We start from the raw sequence: 26,012 nt of genomic DNA on the forward strand, positions 1-26,012 counted from the left end.
CAAATGACACAGTCTCCATCATCTCTGTTTGCATCTCTAGGAGACAGAGTCACTATCACTTGCCAGGCTAGTCAGAGCATGAGCCGTTGGATAGCTTGGTATCAGCAGAAATCAGGGAAAGGTCCTAAGCTCCTGATCTATAAGGCATCCACTTGGCACACTGGGGTCTCATCACGGTTCCATGGCAGTGGATCTGAGCTCTGTAGTAATAAGATCATTAAATCATAAAACAGGTCATGTGGGACACACACACAAACACATCAGTTTAAGAATTTTCTCTTTCGTTATTTGACCCACCTTATCCAAATAACTTAGAGACACTGGGATGAGGGGTCGGGTGGAAAGGAGCTTCTGAGAGAGCTGAGCCTCAGTGAGCAGCTGCCTAGGGAGGTTTTTCTTTAGACCTAGATCACCGTGGGAGTAATCACCTTACTCTGCTGGCAGTAATAGTTTGCAGCATCGTCGGCCTCCACAGGATTAATTGTGAGGGAGAAATAAGTCCCAGATCCACTGCCACTGAACCTGGCTGGGACTCCAGACTCTCGATTGGATGGTACATAGATCAGGAGTTTAGGAGGCTGTCTTGGTTTCTGTTGATACCAGTTAATAAAGCTGTAACTGCCTGAAGTGACACTCTGACTGGCCCTGCAGGATATGGCAGCCCTCTGACCTGAAGACACCATCAAGGAAACTGGAGACTGAGTCAGCACAATGTCCCCAGTGGAGCCTGGAATGATAAACACAATAAACTTAACAGATATACTGAGATCATCCCAATGTAGGCCCATTGCATTGGTGACACTTGTAATCACAGTCACAGACAACACTTTATTTAAGTAACCAGAAAACTGGGTGACTTGAAACTTACAATGAACACTTTAGTTCCAAGGACCAAGAATTCAGAGACATAGAAAGCATTACAGCCACCATCAGTTTGCCCAACATTTCTCTGTATACCCTCCCTCTGACCTGGAACCCAGAGCAGCAGGATCCACAGCAGTGAAGCCCTTGAACCCATCTCTGAGAGCTGAACTAGAGGCTTCTCCTCAGGGGCCCTGACAAGCTGTCTTTAAGGATACCATGAGCAGCCTGGAGCATTGTCTAATAACACAGCATGCAAATCAGCTCAGAAGAGCTTGGGTTGATGCTCAAGAGGGACACCTGCTCATATTTCACCCATTGGGACTTGGGGTTAGAAAAGTTTCCAAGTGTAGCTCAAGCATGTCTCAAGGGAATTTGTGACCAGTTTGTTGAAACTCTGCCTTCTAGTCTTTCTGAAATGCCATGTGGCAGAGTGTACTGGGGATGCCCTTCAGTTAGGATATAAATTGTTTCAGGAACACTCTTGACCCTAAAATTACAATTTTAAACAATCACAAATAATAATGTATTTCAAGTTGTGATTGTTGTCAGGAAGAGAAAGCAGTGGGTTTTATAAAAGTGAAAGTGAGTGGCTTGGTTGAGATAGGGAGGGGAAGTTGGCTGCACTGAGTAAATGGCCTTTAAAACAAGTCCCGAAATATCATCAGGAGCTGGAAAGAATGAGGAAGGTGAGCAATGAACCTTGATGAAGGCTGGGAACCTAAACTAATCAATGAACTTGCATCAATGTGGGTAAGAGAAGGACTCTCCATCTGCTCCGTATGAAAATCAATGCTGTGTCCCCCCGAAGTTCCCACAGGCAAAGGAGTCATTTCTGTTCAGAGTGGAGAACAACTAGTCTCTAACTCCCTGTTGACCCACATTTCTTGTCATTGGAGGCTAGAGCTGAGAAACCCCATGTTCTCCTACAGCAACATATGGTGTCCCAAAGACTCTGAGAATGGTTACAAAGTTGACATTAAATTTATTTTAGACTATGAAGTGAATAGAAAGATTTAAATCTAAAAATATTTCTTGGGCCGGCCTGGTGGCTTAGTGGTTAAGTGCACGCACTCTGCTGCTGGCGGCCCGGGTTCAGATCCCGGGCGCACACCAACGCACCACTTCTCTGGCCATGCTGAGGCCGCGTCCCACATACAGCAACTAGAAGGATTTGCAACTATGACATACAACTATCTACTGGGGCTTTGGGGGAAAAAATAAATAAATAAAAATAAAAATATTTCTTGGAGGTTAAAAGGGTGTAAGAAAGCTATTAAGAGTTAGCTAGGTTAGGTATTCTAGTTAATATACTCGTGGGCAAATACTTATATCAGCCTTTTAAAAATTGTTTAAATATTGTAGCCCAGGAAAATTGTGTTTTTGTTACAGGTAAAAGGGTAATTATTGGATTTATTAGCATATACATTTATTTTATCATTTTCTAAAATTCTACGTGATATTACCTTTACTCAACAAGCAAAATCTTTGGCAATATCTCTAAAGAAAGTCATCATCAATTTTAAGGACACCAATGGAGTTAGTGGCTACTCACACTAGAACAAACGGTAGCCACGAGTGGATTCAGGATCCTTGTCAATGAGCTTCCAACCCAGTTTGTGGGAAGAGTCCAGGTGTCCTTACCCTGTCTATACTTTAACTATCAAAAAAGGAGATACTGACAGTGTTGTCCTTCACTGGTTGGTAAAGTCATCCCCAACTCCCCACAGATGCACAACTCTGAACACAAACGCCAGGCCAACTGGGCAGGGAGGCTCTTTTGTGCCAATTCATCCCTTTTTCCATAGCACTTGCAGCAGAAACAGCAGCACTTGCTTATTTTGTTGACAATCGTATAAGATACAAGGGAAGGTCACATGTCTCAGCTTGTAGCTGTTATCCTGATTCCCAGGGTAGAACAAGGTGTGAAAACACTCACTTCAGATTATGTTAGTGAGATAATCTACAATAATCCAAAAATAGCAAGGATACTAGCTTATCTGCAATCTACTGCCCTGTGTAGGTTATTGAATAATTGAGAACCAAACACAAAGTATCCCATGGAATGCTGTCACTACAACTAGCAGAAGGTTAGAGGAAAGGTGGGTTTCAGGGTTATTCAAGTCAATGGGTGAAAGTAAGAGCAAATGGTTTCCATCTCACTGCTTTGTCATCCTCAGTCTACTCAATTAAGCCAACTTTGTGATTGGAAAGTGGTTTCTAACAGAGGTATTGAAATGAAACTTTCTGAACAGCCAGCAGGAGAAAGAAACTATCCTCTCCTTGAAGCAAGAGATACTATTTTTAAGTTCTTTCTTTAGTCCTATTGAGTGTCCCATAACAACAGCAGTAACAACAACAGCTACAAATAATTGTACATTCTGATTTTGTTTAGTCAGAATCCATCAGTAGAACTTGGGATTATATGAGGTTGCCCTGAATCCCAAGTAGAGGGTGGAGGTGGAAAGCTTAAAATTTTGAAATATTTAGAAGGTAGAAAGTGTTTACATACTCAATAAGCATCTAAGACCTTTTCCACACTCATTAATTTGTAGAGATCTGTGTAGTAAGACAGAGTAAATCTTCAAGATAGACCCCAGGGGACAAGAAAAGATATATTCCAATCCATCAGCCCAGAAAAATACGTAAGCATTCTCACACTGTGCAAACAGAAAATAAAGAGATTTCTTAGATATCTTGGAACCTAAATTTTTTCCAGTTGTCAGAAATAGAACTAGAAGACATCACTAGTCTTACCTCAGAGGTCTCTGCAGCTTCTGTATAACTCAGATTGTAGTGCTCCTTTTGCAGTGACCTAAACATCTTTGAGAGGCTTCAGCAGGACCCAGTGGGACAGTGTTTCCCATTTATTTTTTTATTTCCTCGTCGTTACAAGAAGAGAGAAGAGAAGCTGAAAGAAGGGCAATCTTATGGACACATGTGAGTATTCAGTTCTTGAAACTGGGCTGCTATGAAGATAATGGGACAGTTGCAGTAAACACTGATAATTCACTATTACAGGAGAGCATTCTGCTGTAATAGCTAGTAGAGAAGGGGCAACAGAGTAGGGAGTGTTTAAGAGCTACAGACCTTGAATTGCTCATACCTCTCCCCACAGTGGACAAGGAAACTTGTGGTTTGGGGCCAGAGTCTTGGGAGAGTCTATTCATGCTCTGCTGACGACAATGAATTTGAGCATCATCTGCTTCCCCAGGGCTGACTGTGAAAATATGTCCCAGGCCTACTCTTACAGAAGTGATTGGAGATCCCATAGGCATTCTTGGATGCCAAATGGATCAGGAGCTTAGAAACTTGTTTCTCTGGTTGCTAGTTGTATACAGTGATTGTGGACATACAGCTGGTGACCCTTGACTGGAGAGATGTGTGTTAGTGGCTCCCTCTCCTGGAAAGATGGTCAGAACGAAGACAGGTTCAGCTCATTGTCAAAGTTAGAGCCTAAAGTAAAAACTACACAATGATCAAGGACAAATACAAGTGTGCTTGGGAAATGTCACATGGTGTGTGAAAAGTACACACCGGGAAGGGTCCTCACTCTGAGCAACCAGCAGCCTAGGGAAGAAGTGTGCACACAGTCAAGTAAACACACATACACAAACACACACGTACACACACACATACACTCCAATTCCAGCTACCAAGATGTTAGGAAAGATTGATGGTGAGGTGTGTCAAAGAAAATCCAGAGCTAGACAGCAGTTAAAGTGTTAAAAACATATTTTATTCAGGGCTATTGCAATATGGGAAAAGAGGACCAGGCTCAATTCTGAATACTGCTGGGCAAGTGGGAATTTATAGCCAAGGAGCAGGGTGGGAATCAGTTAATGGAAAACTAAAAGGAAACATCAGGACTAAGGAGAGTCTGGCTAAAATGGTCAAACAGGATCTTTGCTAAAGACACGCCAGGGTGATCAGATATCAGCTGGAAGATAGTGGAAGATGAAGAACCCATGAGACATCAAGGGTGATCAAATATGCAGGAATCTTGCTAATCTGACTTAGCAGGTTTCTTGCTGAAATGAAATTTTACAAGGAAGTGCATAAATGGGCCTAGGAGAAGGTTAAGGAGACTGAATAAAGTTTGGTCAAGCAAAGAATCTTTGTTGGGTGTTTTTCCAGTTTTTCTTTGTGCTTCCCTCCTACCTGGTATCCAGGGCAGATGGAACAAGAGCAGCTTAGCACTTTGCCTACTGTGTGCTCTCAGCCAAGGGCAGAGTAATTTTAGGACCTTCAAAAGCATCCCTTAAAGATGCTCTCAGCCTTCAAGACTATGACCTCGAGACAAAATGCAAAGATTCTTTTCTGTAAGCATCTGTGTGATTTCTCTTTCCTCTCATTGTCTCTTGAAAGATTCCCTCAATCTTAGTCCCACACGATTATCACTTCTCTTCCAAAGACTTTAAAATTTCAACTATCAGCACAGTTTTTTTCCAGGTCCCTGATAACATCTACTTGTCATGAGCTAATATATCCAATCTTAAGTACATATATATTTCTATTAATTTCGATTTCATATATTCTAATTATCAATTAGCTGCCTTAAAATTTTTTAAACTTACATCATAGATCATAAACTTAAATCATAGAGATGATTTTCCCATAAAATCCCCTAGAGAAAAGGTATTCTGAGGAGATTTCATCTCTTTACATATCTTTTCTTGGACTAGGCAATAGAAGGACAGAGGTAAGAGGAATATCACTCAGCAATAAAATTCAAATGATCCTCAAAACTATGCCTAGTCAAAAGAATCAGACCCCAAAAACCACATGTTCTATGATCTCATTCATATGAAAACTCTAGAAAATGAGAAATTATGTAAACAGAAATCAGATCAGTGTTTTCATGGGCCAGGTGTGGGAGCAGAGATTGACTACAAATAGGCACAAGGAAATTTTTTTCATAATGGAAATTTTCTAAAACTGAATTTAATGGTAGATGTCAAACTGTATATATTTACTAAAATCTATTGACTAGAACACTCAAAATGGGTGAATTTTATAGCATGTAAATTATGCTTTCAAAAACCTGATCAAAAAATTGAAATCAAATTGCAGTTCCAAAATAAAAGAGATTCATTGCATTAGGCTCTGAAAATATGGATTAGGAGTGTATTAATCTGCTCACACATTGATCAGCCTTATAATCAGAGAGGGGATTCTATCTATCCACAGATAATAGTGATTAGGAATAATGGAGAAGTCACTAGATAGTTAATTGGCAAATACTGAACCTTAATAGATCTCTTATTCATGCTTAATTAAATGCAAAACAAAGAAATAAACAAAAATATGAAATGATGTGAGGCTAAAAACTTCAGAAGGAAGCCCATTCATAATGTGATTACCAAAATATCCCTCTTTGGCAGGGGTTGGCAAACTTTCTGTATAGTACCAGATAATAAATATTGTAGAATTTGGGGGCCATATGTTCTGTGTAACACCTACTCAACACTACCATTGTAATTCAAAAGCAGCCATAGACGAAATGTAAATTAATGAGCATTGGTGTGTTCCAATAAAACTTTATTTACATTCCAAAAAATTTAATGGGGGAAAGAATGCTCTTTTCAACAAATGGTGCTGGCATTACTAAATATCCACATGCAAAAGAATGAATTTTAAAGCACATTTAACATGAAATACAAAATTAACTCAAAGTAGGAAAAGACCTAAATATAAGTGCTAAAACTCTTAGGAAAAGCATTGTGGTAAATTCTCATGGATTCCAATTTGGAAATACTTTCTTAGATTGGACACCTAATGCACATGCAACAAAAGAAAAAACAGAAAAATTTGACTTCATCAAAATTAGAAACTTTTGTGCATCAAAAGAAACTATCAAGAAAGGGAAAAGACAACCCAATAGAATGGGAGAAATATGGGCAAATCATATATCTGGTAAGGTTCTAGTATTTAGAATATATAAAGGACTATCACAAGTCGTTAATAAAAAGACACATAACAATCAAAAATGGGCAGAGAATTTGAATACACCTTTCAGCAAAGAAAATATATAAATACCAAAAAGCACATGAAAAGATGCTCAACATCATTAGTTGTTAGGGAGATAAAAATTAAAACCATTTCACACTCACTAGAATGCCTATAGTCAAAAGAGCAAACAACAATAAGAATTGGTGAGGATATGGATAAAATGGAACATATTGCATTGCTGATGGGAAAGTAAAATGGTGTAATCACTTTGGAAAACAGTTGGGTAGTTCCTCAAAAGGTTAAACATAGAGTTACCATATAACTCAGTAATTCCTCTCCTAGGTATATATACAAGAGAAATAAAAACACGTCTACGTAAAGACTTGTACATGAATGATCACAGCAGCATTATTCACAATAGACCAACAGGAGAAAAACGCAAATGTTCTTCAAATGATGAACGGATAAACAAAATGTGGCATACCCATAGAATGCAATAGCATTCAGCCAGAAAAAGAAATGAAGTACTGATACATGCTACAACATGGAAAAACTTTGAAAATATTACACTAAGGAAAACAAGCGGTCTCCAACCAATGCAGATTATATGATTCTATCGTGTGAAAAGTCTAGATTCTATTGTATGAAAAGTCTAGAATAGGCAAATCCATAGTGACAGATAGGTTAGTGGTTCCTAGGGTTGGGGAGTGATGAGGGATAGGACATTATCAAGCTAAAAGGTATAGGATTTCTTTTGGAGGTGACGAAAATGTTCTACAATTGACCGTGGTGATGGTTGCACAAATTTGTGAATATGCTGAAAAACTGTTGAAATGTACACTTTAAGGGAGTGAATTTTATGGTATGTAAATCATATCTCAATAAAGTTATTCAATAAAAAATCAGACCACAACAGGCCAGATTAGGCCTATGGGCTATAGCTTGCCCTCCAGTAAGCTAGAACAGCATTTGAGAAACTTTTCCTAAAAAACACTGATGTGAATTGTGTGCCAGGAAGCATTGGATTCTTTATTGTAGAGGTGTGCATGCAGACTAACGTGGCCAAAGTATCACACTACCATGGAGAATAAGTACTGAGCAGAGAAAGATGGCTAGTGAGTTAGTGGGCTGGGGAATGATGGGTGATGGTGTTTGAATAGAGGGAGAGTATTCTGAATGGGCCATTGGACTTTCTCGTCGCCAAGGGTCATGGCAGCAAAACTCTCATGGCAGGACTTGTTGAGGGTCTCATGACCCTTTGACATGTGGAGATGAGCTCATGGGAATTTAGTGGAGGAGTTACCCAGTGGGCAGGGTAGGGGACAGTCAGAGTGTCCTTTCTTCTTTCTGGCATTGAGAGCAGGTCTCTCTAGGACTTCTTTTACCTAAACAGTAATCATACTCTCTCTACCTGCCCCTGTTGATCCTTCATCACTTTAGTGCTACAGATATTTTTGTCAGATACTAGGAATGTAGTGCTAGCTTCCAGGAAGCTCTGGATGATGGGATCTTATGCAAAGGAAGAAACAACCAGTGAGCACTTGGAGCAGCCTTTCTGGGAGAGGTGAGCATTGGGCAGTGGGACTGCCTTCTCCTGGAGAGGTTTCAGAGGGAAAGAGGTAAAACCAAACCTCCCCGAAGTTCCTTTAGTTCATGAAAGAGGAAATAGTGCCTTTTCTTCCAGGAGGATTATGAGATTAAATATTAATAACAGCTGATATTAATTTCATTGACAAATATTTATTGAGTTTCAAGTGTAGGGCAAGAATTTTGCTCTTATTATTTAATTTCATACTAAGTGACCTGGCCTCCCCTACTCCCAGGAGGCTCATTTTGGATATTAATTGTCCCCGGAGGGAAAATGTTCTAGTGAAGATTGGAGGAAAATCAAGTCCTGTCTACCCTTCGTGATTTACCCAGGAGTCCCATGATAACAACCATGGAGGAAAGCAGAGAGGGGATTGTGAACAACGTTCTCTTCCTTGACTCTTCTGTATCCACCTTGACGCACCTGCATCCATGCTGCCTACACCTGCCAAGCTCAGTCCTGCTTCTAGGCCTTTGTCCTGCACCATCCCTCTGCCAAGCACACTCATACCCCATTTCCTTCACATCATTCAGTCAATGCCCCAATACCACCTCTTCAGAGAGGTCCTCTCTGAACACCTACTCCATGAAGCTCCTGTCCTTGTTCACAACCTTTCAGTGTGGACATCGTGGGCCTCCTTTCCTTCATAACATGTATCACTGACATATTAAGCATACATCTCTGACATACATACATAGCATTATCAATTTGGTTTGTATATGTTTAATTATTGGTGTCTCTGACTCCCCCCAGTTTAATGTGAACAGGAAGAGAGCAGTATCTTGTCTTCTCACTAATGCCTAGACTTTGACTGGTTGAAATAAATGAATGAGACCATGTACAGGGGCTGAACACTTAGAAATGCCCTGGACAAATTCGATAATATAAAACTTAATTATGGGCTTCTTCTTCTCCTTCTCAATGATTATTTCAGAGAAACAACTCACCCTAAACACATAGTAGTACTAAGATTACTTGGGACAATGTTTAGGTCACCATAGTCTGTTGTCAACATCTTACAACTTAAATCCATCTTAACATCAACTGAAGATGCTCAGGAGAGGTTAGATGACACTCCCATTGCAACTGCCCTCTATCATACATTTTGAAGGCCTCTGAACAAGCTCAGAGCACACATCCAGAAGTCAGCAGAAGAATTCTTCGTCCTCCAAACAGCAACTGGGTCTTTTCTTCTTGTTCATCCTGAAAGTGTGGAGAGGCTGAAATTAATAAGGTGATATTAATAAGTCCTTACTTACAGATAATTACCTTAAATGTAAATGGATTAAATTCTCTAATTAAAGGCATAGAGTGGCTGAATGAATTAAAAAACAAGACCCAATTAGATGCTGCCTACAAAAGATTCAGTTTAGCTTCAAGGATACACAAAGCCTCAAAGGGAGGGATTGAAAAAGATATTCCATGCAAATGGAAAACAAAAGAAAGCAGAGATAACTATACTTAAATCAGTCAAAATAGACTTTAAGGCAAAAACAGTAATGAGACAAAGAAAGTCATTATATAATGATAAAAGAGTCAATTCATCAAAAGGAAATAACAAGTTTAAATATATATGCACCAACTTCAGACTACCTAAATATATTTAGGAAATACTAACAGATATGAAGGGAAAAATAGAAAATAACAATAATAGTAGGGAACTTTAATACCCCACTTTCAAAATGGATTGATCAGGGGCCGGCCCAGTGGCATAGTGGTTAAGTTTGCATGTTTTGCTTTGGTGGCCTGGGTTCAGATCCCAGGTGCAAACCAATGCACTGCTTGTCAAGCCATGCCGTGGTGGCTTCCCATATAAAATTTAGGAAGATGGGCACAGATATTAGGCCAGGGCCAATCTTCCTTTGCAAAAAAGTGGAGGATTGGGAACGGATGTTAGCTCAGGGCTAATCTTCCCACAAAATTAATTAATTAATTAATTAATTAAAATTTAAGAAATGGATTGATCATCAAGACAGAAAATCAATAAGGAAACACTGGACTTGAAGTATACCTTAGATCAAATGGACCTAACAAACATATACAGAACATTCCACCCAACGGCAGTAGAATAAACATTCCTCTCAAGTGCACACAGAACATTTTCCAGCATAGATGATACGTTAAGTCACAAAATAAGCCTCAGAAAATGTAAAAGATTAAAATCATACCAAGTATCTTATCTGACTACAATGGTATAAAATTGGAAGTTAATAAAGGAGGAAAACTGGAAAATTCATAAATTTGTGGAAATTAAAAAACAACCAATGAATCAAAGAATAAATCAAAAGAGAAATCAAAAAATATTTTGAAACAAATTAAAATTCAAGCATAACATCAAAACTTATGAGATATAGCGAAAGCAGTGCTGAGAGAAGTTTATAGTGATAAATGCCTATATTAAAAAAAGAAGATCACGAATAAGCAACCAAATTTTCCACCTCAACAAACTAGAAAAGAAGGACAGACTAAGCACAAAGTTAGCAGGTGGAAGGAAATAACAAAGATCAGAGTGGATATAAGTCAAATAGAGACTAGAAAGACAATAGAAAAGATCAACAAAACTAAGAGTTGCTTCTTTTGAAAAAATAAACAAAATTCAAAAACCCTTAGCTAAATTAACCAAGAAAATAGAGGGAAGACTCAAATAAGTAAAATCATAAATGGAAGAGCAGATATTACAAGTGATACAACAGAATTACAAAGGATCATAAGAGACTACTATACAGAATTATACACCAACAAATTGGGTAACCTAGAAGAAATGGATAAATTCCTAGAAACATACAACCTATAAACATTGAATCATGAAGAAATAGAAAATTTGAACAGACAAATAATGTGTGAAGAAATTGAAGCAGTAAACAAAAACCACCCAACAAAGAAAAACCCAGGACCCAATGGTTTCAAGGATGATTTCTACCAAACATTTACAGAAAAAATAATACCGATTCTTCTCAAACTCTTCCAAAAAATTGAAGAGGAGAAAACACTCCCAAACTCATTTTATGAGGCCAGCATTACCCTGATACCAAGCCCAGAGAAACACACTACAAGAAAAGAAAAATGAAGGCCGATATCCCTGATATATATAGATGCAAAAATTCACAACATAATACTAGCAAACCAAATTCAACAGTACATTAAAAGGATCATACACTATGGTCACACAGATTTATCCTTAGAATATGATGATGGTTCATCATACACAAATCAATAAATGTGGAACACCACATTAACAAAATTAAAGATAAAAATTATATAATCATCTCAATAGATGCAGACAAAACATTTGACAAAATTCAACATCCTTTCATGATAAAAACTCTCAAAAAAATGAGTATAAAAGAAATGTTGAGTGAATTTGACTCTTAGCAACCCTGTGTATAATAGAGCGGAACCTTGCTCCATCTTTTTGTGCCATTCTCTCAATTTCCAGTGCTATAGCAGACAATGCTCTGCTGCTATTCATAGGTTTTCCATGGCCAATCTTTTCAGCAGTGGGTGACCATGTCCTTCTTCCTAGTCTGACTTAGTTTGGAAGCTCCGCTGAAACCTGTTTATCATGGGTATTTGAAATACTATTAGTATAGCTTCTAGCATCATAGCAACATGCAGCCACCCCAGTATGACAACCAACAAGGGGATGGTGTGGTTCCCTAACTAGAAAAAGAACTCAGGCTGTGTCAGTGAGAGCACCAAACTCAACCACTAGACCACCAGGGCTGGCTAAAGAAGGAGGTACCTCAACATAGTAAAGACACATATGACAAATCCACAGCAATATCATCCTTATTGAAAGCTTTCCCACTAAATTCAAGAACAAGACAAGGATGTCCACTTGCACCATTCTTATTGAACGTAATACTGGAAATCCTAGCCAGAGAAATTAAACAAGACAAAGAAATAAAAGACATCCAAATTAGAAAGGAAGAAGTACAACTGTCTCTGTTTGTAGATGATATGATCTCATACATAGAAAACCCTAAGGACTCCATGAAAAAACTATTAGAACTATTAAAAAAATCATTCAAGTTGCAGGATACAAAATCAACATAAAAACCAGTTGGATTTCTATACACTAACAACAAACTACCTGAAAAAGAAATAACAAAAACAATCCTATTTACAATAGCATCAAAAAAATCATCAGGAAAAGTTTTAAGGAAGTAAAAGATCTGTACACTGATTATTATAAGATAGTGACATAAGAAATTGAGAAACACACATATAGATGAAAATGTACCCCATCTTGATGGATCAGAAGCATTAATATTGTTAAAATGTCCATATTAAGCAAAGCCATCTATAAATTGAATGCATGCTGTATCAAAATTCCAAGGACATTTTTCACATTAATAGGAAAAACAATCCTAAAAATTCATATGAAACCACAAAAGATTCTGAATAGCTAAAGCAATCCTAAGAAAGAACAAAGCTGGATGCATCACAATTCCTGATTTCAAACTTTATTTCACATCTACAGTAATTAAAACAGTACGATACTGGTATAAAAATAAATATATAGACTAATAGAACAGAATCAAGAACCCAGAAATAAACTGATACATATACAGTCAACTAATATTTGACCAGGGAGCCAAGAATACTCAATGACGAAAGGATAGGATCTTCAACAAATGGTGCTAGGAAAAGTGTGCAACCACATGCAGAAAAATGAAATAGGACCCCTATCTTACACTTACAAAAATGAACACAAAGTGGATTAAAGACTTAATTGTAAGACCCAAAACTGTAAAACTACTAAAAGAGAACGCAGGGAAAAACATCTTGACATTGGTCTTGGCAAAGACTTTTTGGGGATGACATCAAAAGTGTGGGAAACGAAAGCAAAAATATACTAGTAGGACTACATCAAACTAAGAAACCTCTGCACAGCAAAAGAAACAATCAGCAGGGGCTGACCCCATGGCGTAGTGGTTAAGTGCACATGCTCCGCTGCTGGCGGCCCCAGTGCAGATCCCAGGCGTACACAGACACACTGCTTGTCAAGCCATGTTGTGGCGGTGTCCCATATAAAGTGGAGGAAGATGGGCACAGATGTTAGCCCAGGGCCAGTCTTCCTCAGCAAAAAGAGGAGAATTGGCATGGATGTTAGCTCAGGGCTGATCTTCCCCACACAAAAAAGAACAATCAGCAAGATGAAAAGGCAACATATGGATTGGAGGAAAATATTTGCAAACCATCTATCTGATAAAGGGTTAATATTCAAAATGAATAAGGTACTCATAGAACTCAATAGCAAACAAACAATCAGATTTTTAAAATACGAATATTTTCCGACCATAGACTAGTAGGAAATCCTATCATTTGTGACAACATGGATGGATCTTGAGGGCCTTATGCTAAGTGAAATAAGTCAGAGAAAGACAAATACTGTATGATCTCACATATATGTGGAATCTAAAAATATCAACTTCACAGAGACCTAGACTAGAATAGTGGTTGCCATGGTCCAAGAGATGGGAAAATGAGGAGATTTTGGTCAATGGGTACAGATTTTCAGGGACATGATGAGTTATTTCGGGGCATCTAATGTACAGCATGGTGACTATAGTTAACAATAATGTATTGTACTTGAAAGTTGCTATGACAGTAAACCTTTAATGTTCTCACCATAACAACAACAGCAACAAAATGGTAAATTGTGTGAGGTTAAGGATGTATTAACTAACCTTACTGTGGTAAAAATTTTGCAAGACATACGTATGTCAAATTGTCACATTGTTCACCTTAAACTTACACAATATTACATGTCAATTATATTTCGATAAATTTGAAAAAAAATAAAAAGAGACAAATTACCAACTTGAACTCAAGAAGAAATAGATAACCCAAATTGTCCTATACCAATTGAAGAGATTGAATTGACAGTTTAAAATCTTGAAGAAGGAAAGAAAAAGCAAAACTCCAGGCCTAAATGTTTTCACAGGTAAATTTTACCAAAAATTTAGCAAGTAAATATACCAACACTTCACAAACTCTTCCAGAACATAGAAAAGGCAGAAACATTTCACAACTTATTTGATAAGGGAAACATTACTCTGATATTAACACCAGACAAAGATTTGGGGAGAAAAGAAAACTATAAACTATATCCCCCATAAGAATAGGTGCAAAAATTCTTAATGTAGTAGTAGCAAATAGAATCCATCAATACATAAAATACAATAATTCATCATGACCAAATGCGGTTTATCTTGAGAATTCAAGGGTGGTTTAGTATTTGAAAATCCGTCAATATACTTCACTATATTTAACAGATTAAAGAAGAAAAAGTAGCAGTTACGGAGGTAGAAAAATAAAGTAGAATAAATTACATCATAAACCACAGAAAAAGAGTTGCAAATGTAGAACATTGATAAGCACATAAAGGGGACTAAATCTTGATGAGTATTTACTAAATCTTCGTGAATTGGCAGGGAGTTTTTTTTTTTTTTCGACAACATCATGTGAATTATTGTTTTTGTATTAATAAACATTGAACAATGGTAGGCCATTTTTTTCATATTGCTCTGACATCTGGCATTCTTCATTATGCTATGTTCCAGAGATTACAAACACAATAAGTAAAACGAAAGGAAACAATGGGCCCCACATGATTTTACAGAAAAAAAAGGACATACTCTTAAAAATTATTTTGGATCAGATATACTTTCCTCAACTACTGGTTCCAAAGTGATTTGTGGGTTTTGAATATTGGAGGTTCCTCTCTTCATATCATGTCTCATCATATATCATCTCTTCATATTTTATATATATATATTTTATACTATTTTTCTTTTCAGTGTTCATTCACACAAGGATTTTTCATCGTAATGTCCACTTAAGATTATTGCATCTCACCAGTTAATGTGTGACTAAAAAAAGTACATTAAAATTTACCGATATACTGATATTATATGCCTAGTGACTTACTTGTGACATTTTAATACAAGATACTATAAATACACAGAAGTGCAAATATACACTCTGACATTCTATGCACTGTGTTTTCCTCTTTCCATCCTTTATCTTCTTGACCGAACTCTATAGGCAGGGTCAGAGCTTCATCTTCTGGGCTCCTATAGTCACTGGTAATAGCTCTATTGTGGCCTTTTTGAAATTGCTGTTTTGTGGTTTACATATCCGGGAAACTCTGAAGGGTAAGAGCCCTGGTCATTCACATTTCTTTTTTTTTCTTGCCTTGACAGTTGATTTTTTGTTTGTTTGTTTATTGTAGTAACATTGGTTTATAACATTGTATAAATTTCAGATGTACATCATTATACTTCTATTTCTGCATAGATTACATCATGTTCACCACCCAAATACTAATTACAACCCATCACCACACACATGTGCCAAATTATCCCTTTCACCCTCCTTTCTCCTCCCTTCCCCTCTGGTAACCATCAATCCAATCTCTGTCTCTATGTGTTCGTTTATTGTTGATATTATCTACTACTTAATGAAGGAAATCATATGGTATTTGACCTTCTCCCTCTGACTTATTTCATTTTGCATAATACTCTCAATGTCCATCCATGTTGTCACAAATGGCTGGATTTCATCATTTCTTATGACTAAGTAATATTCCATTGTGTATATATACCACATCTTCTTTATCCATTCATCCCTTGATGGGCACTTAGGTTGCTTCCAAGTCTTGGCTATTGTGAATAACACTGCAATGAACACAGGGGTGCCGGTATCTTTATGCATTCGTGTTTTCAGTTCTTTGGATAAATACCCAGCAGTGGAATAGCTGGATCATATGGTAGTTCTATCCTTGATTTTTTGAGGAACCTCCATACTGTTTTCCATAGTGGCTGCACCAGTTTGCACTCCCACCAGCAGTGTATGAGAGTTCCCTTCTCTCCACATCCTCTCGAACACATGCTGTTTACTGTCTTGTTAATTATAGCCATTCTGACGGGCGTGAGGTGATATCTCATTGTAGTTTTGATTTGCATTTCCCTGATAGTTAGTGATTTTGAACATCTTTTCATGTGTCTGTTGGCCATCTGTATATCTTCTTGGAGAAATGTCTGTTCAGGTCTTTCGCACATTTTTTAATTGGGTTGTTAGTTTTTTTGTTGTTGAGATGCGTGAGTTCTTTATATATTTTGGAGATTAAGCCCTTATCAGATGTATGGTTTACAAATGTCTTCTCCCAATTGTTAGGTTGTCTTTTCGTTTTGTTGATGGTTTCCTTTGCTGTGCAGAAGCTTTTTAGTTTAATGTAGTCCTATTTGTTTATTTTTTCTATTGTTTCTCTTGCCCGGTCAGACATGGTGCTTGAAAATATGTTGCTAAGACTGATGTCAAAGAGCGTAATGCCTATGTTTTCTTCTAGAAGTTTCATAGTTTCAGGTCTTACATTCAAGTCTTTAATCCATTTGGAGTTAATTTTTGTGTATGGTGTAAGGTAAGGGTCTACTCTCATTTTTTTGCATATGGCTATCCAGTTTTCCCAACACCGTTTGTTGAAGAGACTTTCTTTTCTCCATTGTATGTTCTTGGCTCATTTGTCAAAGATTAGCTGTCCATAGATGTGTGGGTTTATTTCTGGGCTTTTGATTCTATTCCATTGATCTGTGTGTCTGTTTTTGCGCCAGTACCAGGCTGTTTTGGTTACTATAGCTTTGTAGTATATTTTGAAATCAGGGAGTGTGATACCTCCAGCTTTGTTCTTTTTTCTCAGGATTCCCTTAGCGATTCAGGGTCTTTTGTTGTTCCACATAAATTTTAGGATTCTTTGTTCTATTTCTGTGAAAAATGTTGTTGGAACTTTGATAGGGATTGCATTGAATCTATAGATTGCTTTAGGAAGTATGGACATCTTAACTATGTTAATTCTTCGAATCCAAGTGCATGGAATATCTTTCCATTTCTTTGTGTCTTCTTCAATTTATTTCAGCAATGTTTTATAGTTTTCGGTGTACAAATCTTTCACCTCTTTGGTTAAGTTTATTCCTAGGTATTTTATTCTTTTTGCTGCCATTGTAAATGGGATTGTATTCTTAATTTCTCTTTCTGCTACTTTGTTGTTAGTGTATAGAAATGCAACTGATTTTTGTATGTTGATTTTGTATCCTGCAACTTTACCATATTCGTTTATTACTTCTAAAAGTTTTCTGGTGGATTCTGTAGGGTTTTCTATATATAAAATCATGTCATCTGCAAATAGTGACAGTTTCACTTCTTCCTTTCCAATTTGGATCCCTTTTATTTCTTTTTCTTGCCTGATTGCTCTGGCTAGGACTTCCAGTACTATGTTAAATAGGAGTGGTGAGAGCGGGCATCCTTGTCTGGTTCCTGTTCTTAGAGGGATAGATTTCAGTTTTTCACCATTGAGGATGATATTACCTGTGGGTTTCTCATATATGGTCTTTATTATGTTGAGGTACTTTCCTTCTATACCCATTTTATTCAGAGTTTTTATCATAAATGGATGCTGTATCTTGTCAAGTGCTTTCTCTGCATCTATTGAGATGATCATGTGATTTTTATTCTTCATTTTATTAATGTGTGTATTACGTTGATTGATTTGCGAATGTTGAACCATCCCTGCAGACCTGGAATAAATCCCACTAGATCATGGTGTATAATCTTTTTAACGTATTGTTGTATGCGATTTGCTAGTATTTTGTTGAGGATTTTTGCATCTATGTTCATCAGTGATATTGGCCTGTAATTTTCTTTTTTTGTGTTGTCCTTGTCTGGTTTTGGTATCAGGGTAATGTCAGCTCCGTAGAATGAGTTAGGGAGCTTCCCCTCCTCCTCAATTTTTTGGAAAAGTTTGAGAAGGATAGGTATTAAATCTTCTTTGAATGTTTTGTAGAATTCACCAGGGAAGCCGTCTCCTCCTGGACTTTTATTTTTGGGGAGGTTTTTGATTACTGTTTCAATCTCCTTCCTGGTGATTGGTCTATTCAAATTCTCTACTTCTTCTTGATCCAGTTTTGGAAGGTTGTATGATTCTGAGAATTTATCCATTTCTTCCAGATTGTCAAATTGGTTGGCATATAGCTTTTCATAGTATTCTCTTATAATCTTTTGTATTTCTGAGGTGTCTGTTGTAATTTCTCCTCTTTCATTTCTGATTTTACTTATTTGTGCCTTCTCTCTTTTTTTCATGAGTCTAGCTAAAGGTTTGTCAATTTTGTTGATCTTTTAGAAGAACCAGCTCTTGATTTTATTAATTTTTTCTATTTTTTTTTTAAATTTTATTTATTTATTTTTCCCCCAAAGCCCCAGTAGATAGTTGTATGTCATAGCTGCACATCCTTCTAGTTGCTGTATGTGGGACGCGGCCTCAGCATGGCTGGACAAGCGGTGCGTCGGTGCGCGCCCGGGATCCAAACCCGGGCTGCCAGCAGCGGAGCGCGCGCACTTAACCACTAAGCCACGGGGCCAACCCTATTTTTTTTTATTTTAGTCTCCACTTCATTTATTTCTGCTCTGATTTTTATTATTTCCCTTCTTCTACTGATTTTGGGCTTTGTTTGTTCTTCTTTTTCCAATTTCTTTAGGTGTATTGTTAGATTGTTTATTTGAGATTTTTCTTGTTTGTTGAGATAGGCCTGTATCACTATAAACTTCCCTCTTAGAACCGCTTTTGTTGCATCCCATAAATTCTGGCATGTTGTATTTTCATTTTCATTTGTCTCCAGGTATTTTTTGATTTCTCCTTTGATTTCTTCGTTGACCCAGTCGTTGTTCAGTAGCATTTTGTTTAATCTCCACGTATCTGTGGCCTTTTTGATTTTCTTCCTATAGTTGATTTCTAGTTTCATACCGTTGTGGTCAGAAAAGATGCTTGGTATTATTTCAGTCTTCTTTAATTTATGGAGACTCGTTTTGTGGCCTAATATGTGATCAATCCTGGAGAAGGTTCCATGTGCATTTGAATTTTTTTTTTTCTGGGTAATTCCACTTTATTTTAAAAAATGTTTCTTATGGTCCTTATAATATTCATTGGCTAATGTCTATTTGTTAAAATATCATAAATAATTTCTAACATTTTTATAATCCAGTTTCAAATAATTGGAATAAAGCCTCCATCTTAAGGCTTTCATTGAATTTTTTCCCCAGACCACATTCTAGGCACTGTAAAGTGTGTCAGGCTATCTCAAGCTAGGAAAGAAAGGTCATCACTTTGGGGCCAAAAAACAACATCCTTACTTATCAGCAAATGACCTTTACCAAACAGGCTGAAAAATAATCTAGCCCAGATGGTTTCAAACAATATGCCTTTCAAGACTCCAACCTTGTTGTTGTTATGGTTTGGTTTATGTCATCAGATTCTTGAAAGTCAGAGGGAGCTTCCTCAGACAATCACAGCAGAGAAAGCCAAGGGGAGAGTCTCACTTGTCTCTTGCCGGCTCCTGAGAAATCCAAGATGAGAATCTCTGTTGAGTCCCATTCTCCAAACTTCGGTCCCTTCCTTGGTTTTAGAGGACAGCAGTGTGAATCCATGGCCACAGGCAGCAGGTGAAATCGGCCCATGGGCACGCCCCGGGCCTCCCCCGCCTCCTGCCGGCTCCGCGAGCACACAGCCGCCATCCAAAGCCCTCGCCCCTGTCCTGGGCAGCCCAGCCGGGGACCCAGACAGGTCTTCGCCGCCGGCGCCAGCCCCGCTTCACGCCTCCTGGCCACCTGGCAAGGCCCGCTTGTGTGACCCTTGACTCCATGTGCATTTGAAAAAAAGGTGTATTCTTCGGTTTTTGGATGGAATGCTCTGTGTATATCTACTAGGTCCATCTGTTCTAGTGTGTCATTTAAGGCCAATCTTTCCTTATTGATCTTCTGTTTGGATGATCTATCCATTGGTGTAAGTGGAATGTTAAAGTCCCCTACTATTATTATGTTACTGTCTATTTCTCTTTTTATGTCTGTTAATAATTGCTTTATATATTTAGGTGCACCTACATTGGGTGTGTACATATTTACAAGTGTTATATCCTCTTGTTGGATTGTTCCCTTGATCATTATGTAATGTCCTTCTTTGTCTCTTTTTACCGTTTTTGTTTTAAAGTCTATTTTGTCTTATATAAGTACTGCAACCCCAGGTTTCTTTTCATTGCCATTTGCATGGAGTATCTTTTTCCATCCCTTCACTTTCAGTTTGTGAGTGTTTTTAGGTCTGAAGTGTGTCTCTTGTATGCAGTATATATATGGGTCTTGTTGTTTTATCCAATCAGCCACCCTATGCCTTTTAATTGCAGCATTTAGTCCATTGATGTTTAAAGTATCTATTGATAAGTATGTACTTACTGCCATTTTTTTACTTTTTTTCTCAGTGTTTTAGTAGACCTACTCTATTCCTTTCTCCTTCTATACAGAATTGATAGTCTCTTTAGTTTGATCTCTGTCTGAAAGCTCTACTCTTTAACTCCCCTCCTCCCTCCTTTTATGTTTTTGATATATCTAACCTCTTTTTTGTGCATTTGTATCCATTACCCTCTTATCATGGATAGAAAATTTTCCCATTTGTGGTTTTCTCTTTTCCCCTTAAATCAGTCCCTTTAACATTTCTTGTAGCACCAGTTTCTTGATGACAGACTCCTTTAATTTTTGCTTGTCTGGGAAATTTTTGATCTCTCCTTCCATTTTGAGTGATAATCTTGCTGAGTAGAGTATTCTTGGCTGTAAGTTTTTTCCTTTTAGCACTTTAATATATCAAGCCACTCTCTTCTAGCCTGTAAGGTTTCTGCTAAGAAGTCAGCTGATAGCCTCATGGCTATCCTTTGTATGTAACTTGTCTTTCTCTGGCAGCTTTTAGGATTCTCTCTTTATCTTTAATTCTGGACATTTTGGTTATGATGTGTCTTGGTGTGGGCCTCTTCGGGTTTATCTTGTTTGGGGCTCTCTGTGCTTCCTGTACCTGGATGTCTGCTTCCTTCCTTAGGTTAGGGCAGTTTTCATCTATTATTTCTTGAAATATATTCTCTGCCCCTTTGTCTCGCTCTTCTCCTTCCAGGACACCTATAACATGGATGTTAGTGCGCTTGCTGTTGTCCCAGAGGTCCCTTAGACTGTCCTCACTCTTTTTAATTCTTTTCTCTTTTACCTGTTCAGCTTGGGTAATTTCTTCTAGTCTTTTGTCCAGCTTACAGATCCATTCTTCTGTATCCTCTACTCTGCTTTTGATTCCCTCTAGCGAATTTTTCATTTCCAGTATCATATTCTTCATTTCTGATTGGTTCTTTTTTATATCTTCCATTTCTTTGTTGACACTCTCACTGAGATCACCTGCTTTCTCCCCAGATCAGTGAGCATCCTTAACACTCTTTGTTTGAACTGTCTGTTGGGTAGGTTGCTCATTTCTGTTTCACTTAGTTCCTTTTCTGGGGTTTTGTCCTGTTCCCTTACTTGGAATGTATTCCTTTGCTTCCTCATTTTGCCTCTTTCCCTGTGCTTGTGTCTACATATTAGGTAGGTCAGCTACGTCTCCTGCTCTTGGATAGGTGACCTTATATAAGTGATGCCTTAGGGGTCTTGCAGTGTGCTTCCTTCAATTCTCAATGTTCCAGGGGTGACCCCTATGTGGGCTATGTGTGTCCTTCTGTTGTGGTCTGTTTGCTCTCCTTGTGTGTGCCCAGGTAGGCTGAGTTATGCTCCTGTTCAGCTGTTGTAATGCTCAGCTGTTTGTAGTTGTTGTGGGCCCTTCAGTCTCTTTATCAGGTGTAGGGAGCCCCAGCACAGTTGGCTGAAAGATCTAATACTACATTTGTGTTGCAGTATTTCTTTTAAGTGAGTAGGCCCCCAGCGTGGCAGGTTGTTAGGCTCAGGACCTTACAATTGCTATGAGCCTCCAGCCTTTAGGTCTCTTATCAGCTCTCTGAGGATTGTAGCTGTGTGGGGCTGGCCTCAGGCACAGGAGCACCCACTTGTTTCAGACTTGGGAAGGTGGGGCAAACCCCCATGTGGATCTTTGTGAAGCACAAGTCTTCTGCAGCTGACCAGCCCTGCCACCCACAGGTCCACACACACAGTCAACACAGTCCTGCCCTGTGTGTGTCCCCCGACCTCCTGATGACGACCCAATCTATCCACGGCAGGAGCCCCACACACTCCTCCACTGCCCCACACTCTCCACCCACTCCTTGTGCATGCCCTGCCCCACTGAAGTCGGCTCAGTTGCCAGGCTGCAGAGAATCCAGTCACCAATCTATGCAGGCCCACAAGTTTCCTGAGGGCTAGTTGCTGGGTGGGGCCAGTCTCTAGTGTGGGCTGCCCGCCCTGGCTGAGCTGGATTAAATCGGTGCTCTAGTGGGTGGGGCAGACCTGGGCTAGCAGGCCTCAGGGAGAACTCCAATGGCGTCTGTGTCAGCACGCCCACACCAGGCCACAACAATGGCCGCCGCCAATGTCCCAGTCCCTGGAGAGGTCTCATCTCTCACCGAGATGCACTCAGGGCCTATCAGGTGAGTCTCTTTTCACCAAAGCACTATGCACCTTTCTTTCTGGTGATTTTAGGATGCTTTCTGAAACAGGTGAGTTTGTGCGCAGGGCTTTTAAGAGCCAGTTTAGTTTCTTTGTGAACCAGGTTTTCTGGGGGAATTCCCCAATGTTTTAGTAGCAGGCAAAGTCAGATATTACGCCACTCATCTGGATTGTGCTGGGTCCACAAAATGCCCACAGCTGGGGTGCTCCCCAGCTCAGGGCCTCACGCCTCCAGGGAGGCTCTGTACCTGTGGGCTGCTCCTGGGCGGCTGCGAAGCTGGCTGTTTATGAAGGCGGCGTTTTTTGTCTCGAGAAGGGAGCCTCTGCCTCTTCCACCTCAATCAGGATTGTCCCTTGTTTCAGGAGTCCCTCTTATCCAGTTTTCAGTTCTGTCTCAGGGGTAATTTTTCCACGAGTAGTTGTAAATTGGCTGTCTCCGTAGAAGGAGGTGTGTTCAGAGTCTGCATACTCCACCATCTTGACTCCGTCCCATCTGGCAGGGAGTTTTTAAAAACTATGTTTGTATGGTATCTCATTTAATCACTTTCATCATCTGAGAAATGGTGTATTATACACTTTTTCATATGTAAGTAAAGTGAGGCACAGAAAATAATTTGATTTTGTGTTTTCACCAGCAACAAATCTGGAAAACTTGCCTGACCTCGTATCCGTCTTCTTTCAAAACTAACATTCTTTATTAGTAACTAGTATTTCTCAAGCCTGGCTGAACTTCAGAATCATGAGAGTCTTTTGAAAAATGTCTACTCTCCAGATGTAGACTGGTCTTATAGATGAGCTTCCCAGAATTGAGATGTCGAAATCACCATTTTTACACCTCAAATAATTCTTCTATTATTTGAAGTATGAGTTACCAAACATGTATATAGAGACCACTTTTTCACCACAGTCCCCAAAGGCACAAGAATCACAATGTTGCCTGCTAAATGTTTTACCGCTTGTCGCTTACTTATAAGAGTAGCCTAACGTGGTACACACACAATAAGTATAGTGATTATAAGTGTGCAAATAAGAAAGTGAGCTCTGTCAAGATAAGGATGGAAAACTGTCCAATGGATTTCAATTTCAAAGACAGTAGGTGACCTATCACTGATAGACCAAAGTCAGGGAGATGGCTGCAAACATTTACAGAGTTAACAGCGCTGGCTGCTGGAAACATCATGGGCTGTACTTGTAGAAAAAGGCTACAAGGAGAAGGTGGAATATGAGAATGACATTTGGAAAATAGATATGCCCAAGAGGAATGGAACAGAGGAAAGAATCCAGTCTGGAACAAAGTCCATGAGGTGAAAATGCAGAAAGTCAGACCAGGACACACTGATCCGGACAGCATCTGGGAAGTGAATGACAGAGAATCAGACTAAGTTCTGATGGAGAAGCGATTGCAAATAAGATACTGAGCGTTGAACCTTAGGAAGCTCCCAAGATAAAAGAGTGATAAAAACAGGGGGATACAACAAAGGAATAAAACGGGAAAGTTCAGTGTCGTCAGGTCAGAGATAGTTGACCCATGAGCGTGTGAAGTACACTGGTTCCTTCTCCACAAGATGTAGTTGAAGTCATGATTGGCTCAGTTAATATGAACCCATCTGTATAGACAACACAGATTGAGGTGATGCGAAAAATCTTGAACTATGTAGAGAGGATCCATGGTGGGTCATTACAGAGTCTTCATAGGGTGACACATCCTTATGCAAGAGACACAGAACAAGATGATCTACTCAATCTTCCCTTGAAACTTGCATATTCTTCCACAATTAAGACAGAAAATGTGGCGTCACATACAGCAAAAGGATAAACAGGTGCAGGAAAGAAGCAGCTGGTGCAGCAAAGACTCACTGACCCAGGGTTCTGGGGAGGAGGTTTGTGTTTGAGCCTGAAGCACTGTGGGAGGAGAGATATAATGCTGCTGACAGTAATAAACTGCCACATCTTCAGCCTGGAGGCTGCTGATGGTGAGAGTGAAATCTGTTCCAGACCCACCGCCACTGAATCGGTCAGGGACCCCTGTGTCCCTGGTGGATGCATAGTAGATGAGCAGCTTAGCAGCCTGTCCTGGTTTCTGCTGGTGCCAGACTAAGAGGTGCTTCTGGTTGGCGCTGGATAAAAGACTCTGGCTGGACTTGCAGTTGATGGTGACCGTGTCTCCTACAGACACAGCCAGGGTTCCTGGAGACTGGGTCATCACAATGTCCCCACAGACACCTACAATCACAAATAGACAGTGACCATACACTGTATCAAAAATATATTAAAATATATATCTGAGAAATGTATTTTTTGTTATTTATCATATAATTAGACTGTTTTAGATGTTTCATTCCACATGTAAAAATCATTTTCCAATTTTATAAAGATATTTCTCCTCTAAACTCCTCACCTGAGACCCAGAGCACCAGTAGGAGGCGGAATTGTGGCTGTGGCACCATCTTGCTGCTGCTTGCCCGTCTGACACTCAGGCCCCATCTGCAGGGAACCCCATTAATAGAGTTCTGAGCAGTCGGCCTACTACCAGTGTTGCCTGTGCAAAGCATCAGAGAGTATGAAAGCAAAAGTACCTGTTCAGTGAGTTGTGAAGAGAAATAATGGAAAGAAGGAGACAAGATTATCATTACCCAGGAACTGTGATTGTATGCCTACAAGAAACTCAGAAATCAACTTAAAGCCAAGATTTTCAATACAGTTCAGCAAAATTCTCAAATGTAAAATGTTTTAATATCAACTCTACTCTTTGTAATGGGCTGAAGTCAACTTGAAAACATAATTCATAATAGAATAAATGTAATTTTGAGTATGTATGCAGAACTTATCTGAAATATATAAATATGGTGTCAGTACATGAAATATATTCATGTCACTGCACAGAATGAGAACATTGTACACAAAGTTATATCTCTTTCTCAGATTCTCTTTTGAATTTTAAATGCATATTTGATGATCTTCATGGACATCTTATAAGCATCTTAATACATCTAAACCAGACTTCTGATATTTTCTTCAACGTAAACACTATCTCAGGAAATGAACCACCACATGTTATAAACCACCCTTGTCACTGATCTCTTGATCAACCAGTTTCTCAAATATCAGTTTAAGTCCTCTCAAATTTCTTTGTCACGGACTGATCTAAGGTGTCACAGCT

General features: G+C 38.9%; 1 protein-coding gene across 1 annotated transcript; it reads right to left on the reverse strand.

The window, feature by feature from the left end:
* Positions 1-404: 404 nt before the first annotated feature.
* On the reverse strand, positions 405-25,299 carry LOC101401864 (uncharacterized). Its single transcript, XM_087436439.1, has 3 exons — positions 25,251-25,299; positions 24,710-25,075; positions 405-727 (listed from the first exon to the last, which is right to left on the reverse strand). Exons 1-3 carry the CDS (start codon positions 25,297-25,299, stop codon positions 405-407), a joined length of 738 nt encoding a protein of 245 aa, XP_087292565.1.
* Between the last annotated feature and the right edge of the window lie 713 nt (positions 25,300-26,012).

Source organism: Ceratotherium simum, chromosome 11 (assembly GCF_057802395.1).
Source record: "Ceratotherium simum simum isolate JZ-2026a chromosome 11, ASM5780239v1, whole genome shotgun sequence".
In the NCBI taxonomy this organism is placed as follows: Eukaryota; Metazoa; Chordata; class Mammalia; order Perissodactyla; family Rhinocerotidae; genus Ceratotherium; species Ceratotherium simum.

Bases quoted from the DNA above. Each gene is read 5' to 3' on its own strand.
- LOC101401864 (XM_087436439.1), bottom strand. From the start codon at position 25,299: ATGGTGCCACAGCCACAATTCCGCCTCCTACTGGTGCTCTGGGTCTCA. The intron at 25,076-25,250 runs GTGAGGAGTTTA...TTGTGATTGTAG, and splicing joins ACTGGTGCTCTGGGTCTCAG to GTGTCTGTGGGGACATTGTG. The intron at 728-24,709 runs GTGAGTCTTTGC...TTATCATTCCAG, and splicing joins CTCCCCAGAACCCTGGGTCA to GCTCCACTGGGGACATTGTG.